At 31.7% G+C, this 14,115-nt stretch overlaps 2 protein-coding genes across 6 annotated transcripts in view; both read left to right on the forward strand.

Moving 5' to 3' along the window:
- The window catches only part of LOC148303905 (uncharacterized), a 47,479-nt gene extending 36,097 nt beyond the window's left edge, over positions 1 to 11,382 (forward strand). The window contains exons 5-6 of the mRNA XM_088269165.1: positions 6,054 to 6,280; positions 7,814 to 11,382. Coding sequence (XP_088125291.1) covers positions 6,054 to 6,280; positions 7,814 to 7,909 — 323 coding nt within the window. The 3' untranslated portion in view covers positions 7,910 to 11,382. The remainder of the gene's footprint in view (positions 1 to 6,053; positions 6,281 to 7,813) is intronic.
- A 1,559-nt stretch (positions 11,383 to 12,941) lies between these two features.
- LOC148303906 (rab GTPase-binding effector protein 1-like) overlaps positions 12,942 to 14,115 on the forward strand; it is a 273,584-nt gene continuing 272,410 nt past the window's right edge. For all 5 annotated transcript variants that reach the window (XM_088269182.1, XM_088269178.1, XM_088269180.1 and 2 more), the window contains exons 1-2: positions 12,942 to 13,176; positions 13,260 to 13,370. In XM_088269182.1, coding sequence (XP_088125308.1) covers positions 13,125 to 13,176; positions 13,260 to 13,370 — 163 coding nt within the window. In that variant the 5' untranslated portion in view covers positions 12,942 to 13,124. The remainder of the gene's footprint in view (positions 13,177 to 13,259; positions 13,371 to 14,115) is intronic.

Consider the following 14,115-nt stretch of genomic DNA (forward strand, 5'->3'; position numbering starts at 1 on the left):
TTAAATTAAAATGTTCAATTTAATTTATGTTACTTTGTTTGTCACTTTAAATATTTTAATATAACTGAATTATAATGTCTGCCGGTTTCGAAGCTCACCGCTTCTTTATCAAGACTGATTAATACAGTATTAATCAGTCTTGATAAAGAAGCGGTTAGTTTCGAAACCGGTAGACATTATAATTAAGTTATAATAAAGTTATAATAAAATATTTATAGTGATTTTAAAACAAAGTTACATTTCAATCATAAAATGTTTAATTTCATGCATTTAGGACGCTCGACTACATATATAGACGCTTTGCGGGGTTTTCCTTAAAAAAAAACAGCAGTTTATTTGTTATTTTTAATTTAAGTTTTACTTTTTAAAAATCTTCTGTTTTATCTTACAATATTCGTTGGCAGTTCCTGTTAAATATTTTTTGCACTAGTTTTAACGACACCACTTATCAAGCTTGTCATTATGCCATTAGCTTACTAATTACCAAAATGGTATTTTTAGATTTATTTTGCAAACGAAAATGATGGGCAACATTTTGAGTGTGTCCAAATACTTGTTCACAAAATCTGGTTTATCTCCAATTACAGGAGTTATTTTCAGGAGGATTCGGATCTCACATACTAATATAAGAGTTTCTGCTTAATAAAAAGCTTCTTTACATCTCACCAATAGATGTCTCTAGTGAAGTTCTAGTGATTCATGAACAAGGTTTCTAAATTGGTTCATATATATAGAACTTCCAAGAATTTGAGTAGTGTGGTTGTCAATAATGGGTAGAATTGGTGAATGTTACACGTGTGTAAAGTGATCACTTAAACCAGCCTATGACGGTCGTAAGCCCCGTAAATGCCCAGACTTCCATATTCTTCTTCATCTTTGATGAGATGTCATAAAGTAATATGAAAATGATGGGGTTTCTTAAAAAAATAATGTGAATTTTAAACAGATCTCAGTGTGTAATATTAGAGTACGTACGAGTACTCGCATCACTCATGATAAACGAAAATTTCGTCATTTAAAAACTGAATATCTCAATTTTTATGTTGTATTTGCGATAATTGTTTGTTTTTGTTAGATATTGTGCATTTATTTTCCAATAAAGTTTTATTAAGTGACATACGAGATATCGGTTCAAAGCCCAGTATTCGATAAATCGTAACTTAATTTTCTTAAAACCCAGGTAACATCTGACGTAATTGATTTTTTTTATTTTTTTTCCGTTTTTGTATTGTTTTTTTTTTAATAAATAAATAGTATTTGAAAAGAAAAGTGTTATTGAAAAGTCAAAAAAAAAAAATATATATATTTTCAATATAATCATATTCAAAAAACAAAAAAGGGTGAACTGACGTCCGGCTCTCAGCGGACGCTTAATGAATTATATTATCGGGAGTAAGGCTTTAACTTAGCGATATGTTAAATCCAATTTTCATTTGGAGTGAAAAAACATGTTTTTTTCAAGTAAAGCTCATTTATATATTGTGGGTTTAAATTTAAACCAAATCAATTAATTCGAATGAAAAGGGTTCAATGATGAACCGGTCTGAACCTTCGCTCAAGGTGGTCACGTGCAAGTAGTGTGAGGGACGGACCCAAGTTCACTGCCTTTGCCAAAACTTGTTTATTGTGTCTGACTTTGTACTCATGAAGAGTACATATGAGTGGTTACATTGATTGTAGTATACTTAAAAGAAAGTGGTTCAGTGATTCCGATAATTTTGGCTGTAAGTACGTCGCCTTCTTCCGACTGCTTCACGGTACAATCATCATTACACTAATTGCTGATTATCGTAATTGGTAGGTAGGTTACTGTAAATTAAATATTATATCGTATGTAACTCAGTCACATCTCGATTGAGATGATTTTGTTTTGTCCTCTGGGTTGATCGGTGGTTGATGACAGTGGATAGAAATCGCATTAACTGTGTATTGGAGGTCTCTTTAAATTAATTCTGGACTTTCATTTCTAATAACTTTGATAAATATTTGAAAAATCGTTGTATTATTGAATTTATTTAGCCTTACATTTCTTATATCTCTGATATTAGAAAGAAATGTAAGAATGAACTGGGGATAATTGAAAAGATTAAAGAAGTTATTTAACCTGATGTCATTATTTTTTGACATCTCATCAAAGATGAAGAAGAATATGGAAGTCTGGGCATTTACGGGGCTGACGACCGTCATAGGCTGGTTTAAGTGATCACTTTACACACGTGTAACATTCACCAATTTTACCCATTATTGACAACCACACTACTCAAATTCTTGGAAGTTCTATATACTTATATGAACCAAATTCGAAACACTGTTTTTGAATCACTAGAACTTCCTAGAGACATCTATTAGTGAGAGATGGAAAGAAGCTTTTTATTAAGCAGAAACTCTTTTAATTAGTATGTGAGGTCCGAATCCTGGATTAAAATCACATACATGAGAAATGCCAGAAAATATCATTTTAATTTTTTATTATTATTTAATTTTTTATAATTTGACCAGTTAATTTATTTACAGCATTATGCGTGTGTCCAAATACTTGTTCACAAATCTGGATTATCTCTAATTTTATAGGAGTTATTTTTCATGTAATTTTTTTTATATCTCATCAAAGATGAAGAAGAAAAACAATTCTTCTTCATCTTTGATGAGATGTCAAAAAATAATACGAAAAATAACTCCTATAATTAATTAAGATTTGTGAAGAAGTATTTGGACACACTCAAAATGTTGTAGTAATGAAGTGTTACAATCAACATAATCGTTGAGTATGGCTCTCAAAACAGAACGAAAATACGAATAGCTTTGAAAAGAGGTTGTATTGTGTTTGTAAACAAATAGAAATGGGTTTCTGGTTCAGACGAAGACGATGGGAGGTGAGAAATAATTAGCTTTATGACAATAAAACAGGTTTTCGCATCTTTAACCGGTTTAAAGAGTCACAATCTGCGACCAACGACTGCTAATGATGCAGTTCTTTGAATATGGCATCTTGTCCCACAAATGAAGTAGGAACATTATGAGAGTGACCGGAGAGGGTGACCAAGGGTCTCGACTGTCCTATAATTCCTGGTCACTGATATGTGCAATATGAAAAGCATGTCGAAAATATGCATTGTCATGTTTCCAGCGCACCATCAAATAAAAAATAATTAAAAAAAAAGTATTTTTCAACTATTTTCTTATATTAGTTTGTGAGAGAAATTCATCACTTTTAATTTTTAAAATGACTTGATTCACCTAATTGGTTAACTGACTAACCATCACGCCGATTCTCTGCAGGGGTAAAACCTGGTCTCTCGTGGCGATCAAAACTTTAGCCACCCCGTGACTCTTAGCTTTTTAAAAAGTAAGGTACATAAAACAAAAGTTACAAAATTTATGTTAAAGGAATATATATTTTTTAGTGGTGAATACCCATGTTATGAATCGGAGAAGAACCGAGAATATTATATAAAGAAGGAGACATTAAAAACCAAATATCGTTAAAACAGAAACATATCCCACAAATAATTTTGGATTTTTTTTTGATGTTTTTTTATAGTTCATATTTGCAGTGTGTAAATCAGAGACAAGAAATAAAAACAATTTTTATTTAATTTCATTAATTGATTCAGTAGTCACTTTGTCTAAATCTATCCACTTTTAAGTAACGTTTTACTTAGTTAATACCACTTTTTCTTAAAATCTACTGTGACACGTGTTTCGATGCATACCGCATCATTTTCAAACATACGATGCATACCGCATCATTTTCAAGCACCGTATACGGTGTTTGAAAATGATGCGGTATACATCGAAACACGTGTAACAGTAGATTTTAAGAAATATTGGTATTTACTAAGAGTAAAACATTAATTAAAAATCTTCATTTAAGTTTGTTAAAATCTGTTATGATATGTGTTTTGATGCATTTTCAAAAATGGATAGCTATTACCACAATATGACTGCCGATCAATTAATGAAAAAAAAAACAAAATGAAAAAAAAATTAAACGATTATTTTTGTGCTTGGCCTTCATGTAATGTTGGAAGTTTGAGGGTCGACTTTCTTGTTTCTGTAAAGCCCTTGATAAAGTCTTCGACCCCAAGAACGAAGTGGGCCATGAAAACTTGTTGCAATTTTGAAACATATTCAAGTTTTAACTGCCTTGAAGTTCAATTTACAGGAAGTTTTCTGCAAAGGTTAAATCTTACATTTTGTACTAAAAGTTTGAATATAATGAAAGATATCGTCTTTAATTACACACACACGTTATGGTTTTTTTAACATGACCAAAATTCTCGAACGTATCATCTGATAACAGCAGCTGTTAATTATTATTTTCTTTATCTTTGATGAATGTCAATATTTGAAGTTTTGAGAGAGCAAAAATATATTTTTTCGCTACACCCTTTGGTTACCAAAATCCGAAATATCGGCTTTAGGTACTCTAGCAAGAAATACCGGATCCGTCGGATCTGACGTCATGATTTATAAAAAATATCAGATACATTTTGGATAGTATGTTAGGGGTTTCTTCAGGTTTGTGCAATTTTTTTCGATTGATATTGTTTTTTTTGTTGTTTTTTTATCAATAAGTTAAACATCGAAATTTAGAATTATTGATCATTTATATCTTATAATTAGTTGTAACATTACAAAAAATTATGTTTCACAAATACTTTTGTCAAAATTGGTTTTTAACCCTTGCCTTGTTGTGTAATAACATATATAAGAATTTTTCAACCAGTCTGATGATATCAGTAACGATGAAACCCGGTCACCGGTCAAGTAAAATATATGTGGAAAAAACTATACATGTAGTTGTTATTTTATTTTATAAAATTCAGTTCCACGAAGAAATTTCATTACAAAAGTTAAATCTAATTAAGAGATATAATGATTTCAACTGCATGCAGAAACCTACGATTACACTTGGTATTGACTGGTATTATTATTTTTTAAACTTAATTTTTCTTTTCAAGGTCAAACTTTTAACAGAATATTACCCTGAATACTGCTAAAGATGCTAGTGAGGGTGATTGTCCTGGACATATGACATATTATATGAACACTGAACACACCACTCATTGCTAATCTTGTTATACAAATCTAGCAAAATAAACCAGGACTCTGGGCGACCAGACTTATTGCAAGTATTAGGCTAGTACTATTACATGTATGTCGTGCAGAGTTACCATGTTAGGTGTAATCTGCTGCAGGTGGCAGTATTGATTGGTTGACGTGAAATTGGATTTACTACTTTATTCTTTACGACCCACAGCTACTACAGGTCTCGACTTATTGCCAGTACTGCGAGTTTATAGCTCGGGATATTGTTAGCAACAGAATGCCGACATAAACTTTATGTTACACATGAAACATTAAAAATGGGATAGATCGATACATTTCTATAAATTTATAATGCCTAATAGAATATGAGTGCTTTGTTGATTGAACAATTAGGTATGGAGTTTTAAATCGATAATATTTTTTTTTTTATTTCACGAATTGATTCTGTAGTTTAGTATCTATTTGTATGTTTTGTTTTTAATGGTAAATATATTAAGACATTTTTATTTTAGATGGGAGTTGCATTTATTTATCTAGCTTATTATGTACACGGTTTATATATCAATAAATGGATTTTTGTTTCTTTTAATTGAAAAAAATGAATGTATTATTTTAATCTGTATCAGGAGAGATAATCTAGTGTGGGCCAATCAGGAACTTGCTCATTGTCGGGAGGAAACCATGTAAAACTCCTCGGGAGAAGCCGGACTGCTGACTGTCATCAAGAGACCTCCCGTTCCACTAAAAGAGGTTTCGGCATTTCGTGTCCAAGTTTGGTTTATGGTACCGATGTCCTTCACTATTTTTATCATATTTTATACCATATATTTACATATTGCGATGTGTGAATCGATTCGTCGAGTGGTAGAAGCGTTGATTGAAGGTTTCCTAGATATGCTGCACGGCTCCGTGTCTGTCTGCTGTGCTGCTGCCGCACTCACACGAGGGCCGTCGGTAGTTGGAGATGTAGTAGCACTGATGACAGAATACTCCTTCCCCAGGTACCAAGTGGTGCGGCACGGGCGACATCGCCGCCACGTACCACGACCTGGGCAGCGAGCGGCGCATGGACCGCTGCTGCCGCAACCACGACCTGTGTCCCGTGAAGGTGCGCGCCTTCTCGCGCCGCTACAACCTCACCAATAACTCGCTCTACAGCAAGTCGCACTGTCTCTGCGACGACGTGCTCTTCGCCTGCCTCAAGGAGACCAACACCTCGGCTTCGCAGGTCACTATTATTTCAATATAAAAACAAAACCTCATGTTGAGTTACTACAGTTGCTCTCATTATCAGGTGTAATCACAAGCTGTGCTATTATACAAGTGTTTTGTTTTTATTCCACAAAGTTAATGCCAAATCAATGAATAATATATATTTTTTAATTGATTCGGCAGTCACTTTGTGGTCATAGTTAGAACGTAGCTAGTAGCCATTGCTTGTCGCTCACACCTTTCTTCAAAATAACTTTTCAGGAGATCGTTTTTTTAAGTTATATATTTCAATATATAATAAAATATATTGAAAATAAATATAAAGTCACTTATTGAACTTTTTACGGTGCAACAGATCTTTTTAGGTAAAACCTGAAGGTTTTTTCTCCATTTGAAAAATATTAAGTATATTTTAGATAATAATTAAACAATACTTTTTCTTCAAAATCAAAAACAATACTTTATGCCCTGTAGCGGGTAAATATTAAGTTTAAAATATGTTGTTTTTGCTGGGATATAGTACATTTTCTGGGGTTTCCGAAAACATACACCACTGAAAATTGACGATTTTTGATATATGACGTTGTTGAAAGGAGTGAGCGTTGTATCACTGAACAATGTGTAAGTGTCCCTTTGATGCAAAAAGCACGCGATGTCCATGCTTAAAAAATACGAAAATTCATGTCACAATGATGGGTCGCAGACGAGAGACATAACCGGTTATTATTTATTATGACTTGTTTTAGTTATTTTAACAATAATCGATAACTACTTTTAAAGAACAGACGCACAACGTACAACTATTCGGTACATAGAAGATTTGAAGCGTTATGGCTATTTCTGGGTTATTGGAAGTCATTAATCATTCACACACGGCCTGAAGATAAACTTGACCTTAAATTCTGACTCGTGATGATCTAGATACCTTTGTTGGAATAGAGACCGCAAAATTTCTAAGAGTACTCGAATACTCATTATGGTACATTTACCGTGTGAAAGAATTAAGAGTACATGAGATATGGTGAAAGTCATAAAGAATTGTGAAATGCTAAATTTTAATATTTATCCCATTAATAGAAATTAATATAGTTTCTATTTATCTTTTGCCATGAAATGAATTTATATTTCATCAATATTTTAGCAATCTGTCACCTCATTAAATAAATACATTAAAAACAATTGAAGATATTAATTATGGCGGCAAAAAATATATTTTTCTAATAAACCTGTACCAAGAAAACATATACATAAAAAACATTCTAATGGTCCATAGTTTTTTTTATTCCATTTCCGCAAAGTTTTCGAGAATGAATAAAATATTTTGTACCTACCCACGTACTGGCTTACTGTCTACTTACAGTCATGTACGGTAGCCATAAATGTTTAATTATACCTGTGCGATTCATCGAACTAATTAAGGATGTAAGAAAAAATAAGAATTTGCTAGATCGCGATATCGTTTCTTTGTAATCAATAATTTCATTTGGACTTATGATTTATTTTGAAGAATTAATGTGCGATTGGGTTCTAATAGTAGTTGAATTTCCAGGTTATGGGTAACATTTATTTCAACCTCGTGAAGGTCGAGTGCGTGGAGGACCGTGGGAGCTCCAGGAGCTTCCGGGAGGCCAAGGAGGGTTTCTGATCCCCGCCGCCTCCGGGCAGGTACCTGCCCACCGCGTGGACGGAGGCCGTCATCATCATAGCCGAGGCCTGCTCCAACTTCCTGCTCGGAATAGGATAGCACACCCCTGACGCCCAACGAAAGAAACACACCCACAAACAAACCCATCTGGAAATAAGATGCAAGAACAACGACGTCACTTCCGTCAAACCGCGGCCATTTTGGGTAACAAAAAATGTGAGATCACCTGTTTGCTGATGTCGTGATGTTGCGATTTTAGTTTGGAATAGGGTATTATTATCTCAAATATATTAGCGATTATTGTATTTACAATTTATTTAAATACAATAACCACAACAGACTGTTGATCCCCGTGTCAATCCTAACCTTTTAAATTGATACCTTGCATTGTTATTTGTAAATGCTGTCAATGTACATACAATGTTCTCAAAACGGAGTATTTATAATCCGCGAGATAACTTGCATCTTACTAATTATCAAGTTATTCCGCCGTTTGAAACGTTCAAGTTCCACGGCCACGGTAGAAAAGAAATCTTCATTGCATCAATGTTACCGACTAGCGACGTCTACCTTTGAAAATGAAAATGGCATAATTCTTGGTTAGAATTGGATTTCGATTAGGTATAATGCATCTTTATTTCTCGATAGCGATTACCCTATTCAAATTTAATACAACGTGTGAATATTATAAATTCATTTAGTATCAAAAGTGAGAGGGCGCAGATGACGTTTGTTTTCCCCGCGCTTTAATGAAAACTTTCAAGTTTTCACAATTAAAATTGCCTGATTTAAAAATTTAAATACTTCTGTGCTATAGGCAGGTACCTAAATTATTGTTCTACAATCATAAATGATTAAGTAGGTAGGTACTGAAATAAGAATTAATATTTTACAAATTATTTTTGGTCGAAGTTGCGATTTTTGATGGATACAAGTTTGGATTTTTTTAAATAAACAAAAAATAGTGATAAAGGTCTGTGAAAAGTTGTGCTTGAAAAATATATATAATATTTATTTTGTATAGCTTACTTAGGTAATCTTCATATTAAGTTTATTGCCTTTGAAAATGAAATGATTAATAAAATTATATGTGATGAACAAATTAACAAAAAAGTTATTTATTGCTAAAACTTAGCATGCCTTTTATCGTAGTTATATAATATTGTATGATGTAAATATTAATTAAGGAGGCAATTAATTGCTTGGAATATTTGACAGCGATAATTTTATTTGAATAAAAATTAATCCGAACCAATATCTACAATAAAATTAAGTCGTTTAAAAGGTGTTCATTAAAATAAATTAAAAGTTGATTGCACCAAAACATATCCCAATATTTTTTTAAAGCACTCTTAAAATTCCTCTAAAAATAAAATCTTTTACCTTATAAAATTATCATTGCCTACGTATGCACTGACATTGTGTTTTACAACAAATTCACAAAAATGTTATAAGACCTAAATTGATTCCCGTAGAATTATGTAAGCAGTAACAGAAATTGTAAAATTATGCATTTTCGTATTTGTTAAGCAAAAAAGTAAAAAAACATTGCTATTTTCGTAACAATAATGTATCGGTTATAACGATTAAATTAAGAAATAACGTATATCCCATTTCAATTTAAACGTGTGGTTAATATTAATCTATATTTAAACGATTGTGTTTTTTCTCTGTGAAAAGATAAACGAATAATGTTGTGGTTAAAATTTTCAAATCTTATTCAAAATATCTTGAATTTTGTGCACTTCCTAATATTTCGACCAATAAAAATATTCTGTCCTTTGTCTCATTTAGATGAGAAAATGGTTAACATATACCTATCTTTAAAGTTCATTAATATTTAAAATCATTTTTATAATATTTCAAAATCTACTCGAAACTATTGAATAATAAAAAAATGATACATTCATTGTTACCCTTTCCATTTCACCGTATGCATATCGGAAAAAGAAAATGATTGGTCTTGAATATTGCATAACATAATAATGTATTGTGTGACTAATGGGTAACTGTTATTTTATCGGTTATTCGATTGAATGGTATACGTTACTTTTTTCAGTTTAAGTTTTTGATCTTGAGTCACATATATCTTAGTTAGAAATTCGCAATATGCGACCGAATTATGCGTTGAATGATCGAATCCAAAATCTGAATTGATTAAAGACTTCTTGTGAAGAGATCGTTACCTAATTCGATCGTTCGTCATATACAACAGATACGTCTAATAGGTACTCGTGACTCTTTTGGTTACTCGATTAGGATTCGGTGCTTGGTCCTCATTATTTTTTTTCTTCGTTTATATTTCTCTCTCTCTCTCTCTCTAACTTATGTTTTGGATGTCAAGTACACCAGGACCTAAAAAAACCTAATACGCAACCAAGTTTGTGCATAATTAGCGTTGAACGATCGGATTTATTCGGTTGAGTCCCCCATCGCTACATGTAACCTCCTTAACACGCTCGCCAAAGTCGACGTGTCCAGAAAGTATTAGAAAATTGCTCATTATCATTAATATTTTTATAACGTAGACTTCAGTCGCTCAAAATGGGTGTTGCCAATTATTGAAATAGTTTAGATTGGTAGATATTAGATATTTTGATGATTTGCTCATTTCAAGCCTAGATTCCACGAAATAATTCAAAGAAAACGTCGCATGTCTAGCGTATAACATTTTCATATACAAGTAGAGTCTGACTATTCTATCATCGTGTTTCTTTTGAAACACTGACAAACACGCAATGTTTTCTCTGATACTTATTGATTGAATCTGGATCTTTTATAAATTACACTTCATAAAAGTCAATTTAAAAAAAGGTCATCAAGACTCTAAATTATTTAGACAGTGTACTCCATATCTATGTATGAATTGTGAATTGTATATAATTATGTTTAAAATGCGAAGTAAATACAAAAAATTCGAAATCTCTGTAACGTATTTTTTTTACAGTATTCACACAATTTAAAAAAAAATAGTTATGTGCATTTTTAATTCTGTGTTATCATATCGGTATTTACTTACTTTGATTTACTCAATTCAATCGAGTGTGAGGGAAACTAAAATAAAGAAATAAAGAAACGTCTGCAGAGATTTGCAAAATTCTACAAATTTTACAGTCACACGCATTTCTCTTCATTCCCAATAAATGATTAGAAACTTCATAAAAATCACCTTCGGATAAATATATTAAATTGAATAAAAATATTATAGATACGTACACTTTAATTCGGCATGGATGTGCCTTGTTGCTTACATATATTGAATAAAATCTAGCCTAGAATAACATATTCTTATATAATATATAGGGCACAAATAAATTAACAATTTTGATGTTTTGTGTTGAAAAAATTAGGGCAGATTTTTGTCTTTTAAATATTAAATAGACCACACATTATGTAGATTTAATAGGGTTTGTCGTTAATAATAATAAATTGTCGCAAAGCGGGGTTATTCTAAAAATAAATAATAATAAAAAGTTGAATTGATTACACTGTCGTCATACATCCACGGGTGAATACATACTTCAAAATTGTACTGAAGTGATTTACGAAAATATGTAACTTTTAACATGATCATAGTCCAAAGAAAAATTCAAGCAAATACAAGAATCAAAGGTTACAATTACCCAATAAAATGGTTAAAGTGTAGGTAGATAAGTTAGTTCCAACAATAAGCAATAAAATGTTTTCCGTTTATTTTATACAGTAGTTATTTAATTTTGTTTGTATGACAGTGGTCATGTTTTAAATATATTATTGCACATAAATTGTATTAATTATTACAAATACATGATAACTTGGTATTTTGAAGAAGGTTTTAATAAAGGAACCGAGTTGTTAATTAAATCCTGTCATAACCATAAATTGTTTGAAGAAAATTATAAAGTATGGGTTAATTATCGATTAGCCGATTTTTATTAATAATCACATAATCTGTTAAGTTTGATTTCAATATTGTTTAAAAAGATTTATTTATTATTATAATAATTATAATCAATGTTATTTGTGTACATACCGAAATATCTACGAATTTATTTGTGTTCCTTCTTCAAACATAAAGAGATAATAATTAATATTTATTACCCTTGAACTGTGTAATACATTTGCCTATGTAACTAGCAATTTTTAGTGTAAATATTGTTTTCAAATAAATTTATATTAAATGTTTGATGTTTATTTCATTATTTACCTGTTTATTAAGCACACCTGTGCCATATGAATTGTATCACTACTTGCCAAAAATTAAAAAAATAAGAATTACATATTTTGACAACAACAAAATAACATTTCATTAATATCATATCGAGCGATTATTTAAAGAAATATTACTAAGGTAACGTTTCTAACGTTTCTGGAGAAATCATGTGGGAAGAGCAAGTTCGGATCGAGTAGTGAGAATTGCAGCAGACAGCAGCATAAGAGGTAACAGATCCCCAGGAAGACCACCTAAACGATGGAGAAACAGCCGGCCTTCCACTTCCCAGGACCGGACCCGAGAATAACAGGATACTAACTAATATTTATTTAATATCACCCTGGACTGTTATCTGGTGCGCAGGAAAAAGGAACAAGTTATCACTGCTTCGATACTATTCAGTGCCCTATCAACTATTGAGGGCGGATGGGGATGAAAAAGAGCAAAAAATATAGAAATCTTTTTACGAAGCTAAATGTTCATACAATATGATATACAACTAATTTTTGCTTTCGAAACGAGTACTTTTTTGTAATTCATAAATAATATTTTTTCATCATGGATGTAACCCTGAAAAACTATGTAAACCTGAATTTTTTAATTCGTAATGAGAAAATCACCAAAACAAAACTGGGTAACTGATGTATAATCGTTCGATTTTTAAATTATTCGATTAAACACATATTAGTTCGATTATTCTAATCGAATTATTTATAAAGAACCGATAAAAGTTTTAATATGAGATGGTAGTGGCATCTATCGAGATATCAAATATACATTGAGATCTTCAGATAATGTAGGGAGCATCATCCATATGACGTTTGTAATGTGCCTAACTTCATCTTATAAATATTTTACAATCGGAGGTCGGGTGTCAAATCGGATTGTTTCCTTTTTTCTTCATCTTTCCGCATTACACAATGATATTTATCCAATTTAGAGAAACAGAACACTGAAAAAATGCGCGTTCTTTGATAGGCGGAATAATTCTTTTTAGTATTATCTAAAATAACAATCCTCAAAATGGACAACCCTACTAATACGGTTAACAATTCCGACGAAACTAGTGATAAAGGTATGATATTTCCATTGTTATCGTGCTAATTATGCTTGTTTTACAGGTTTTTGTTATCGTTTACAATTATCGCTTATTTTCAGGTAAAAACGTCGAAGCTACGACGACTTCAGGTGACTCAAAAACACAGCAACTGAGGGACGAATTTAATTTACAGAGAGCTAAAATGAAAGATCTTTATTTACAAAAAGAAGGTACGTTTCTCGGAATGTGCTTATTATTTAGTAATGCTATTATTTTACTCGCAAACCCTCTTTATAATCCTATATTCACTATGCATATTGATTGCTTCTTTTATGTTAGTACGCTGTCATATATTTTTTAGTTTGTCAAAATAAACTGTTTTCCCTCCAATCAATAGCAATTAATACACAATGCTTTACTCTATCGAATGCCTCAATGTATATTTTTAAATATTTTATTATGAGATAAAACATTCATAGTATTCTCATTACGTATGTGCGATTATTAAAATAAATAAATGAACATTGTTCATCAGATTGACACAATGTTAAGATGGTCGCTAATTATATGCAATCGTTCATCAGTGAAAAATCTCTTATACTCATTTTGAACCACCCGGGATCGAACTCGGGATCTCCAATGCGGCAGCCAGACGCCTGAAGCACTACACTATGGACGGGGATACAAAACACACAAACATTCAATGATGTAAATTTTGCACCATCTCTTACTCAGTGTTTTAAAAAAAGTGTATAAATGAGAATTTGCAAAGATTATTAGGGGGTTTTACAGCAAAATTTCAGGGTAATTATAATTGAATTTTTAATGACTGTTAAAACTGTTGATTGTGCAAGCATTATTGTGTCCGTGGTTAGTGTTGCGGACTCTTGAGTCAGAGTTTCTCGGTTCGAACCCACTCTACCACAATTCGATACCTGCTTCTAATAATGAGCTGCTTAGACTCACAGAAATAGT

The sequence above is a fragment of the Brachycentrus maculatus genome, unplaced genomic scaffold (assembly GCF_059751285.1).
Source record: "Brachycentrus maculatus isolate JH-2025_06_01 unplaced genomic scaffold, ASM5975128v1 h1tg000340l, whole genome shotgun sequence".
Lineage (NCBI taxonomy): Eukaryota > Metazoa > Arthropoda > Insecta > Trichoptera > Brachycentridae > Brachycentrus > Brachycentrus maculatus.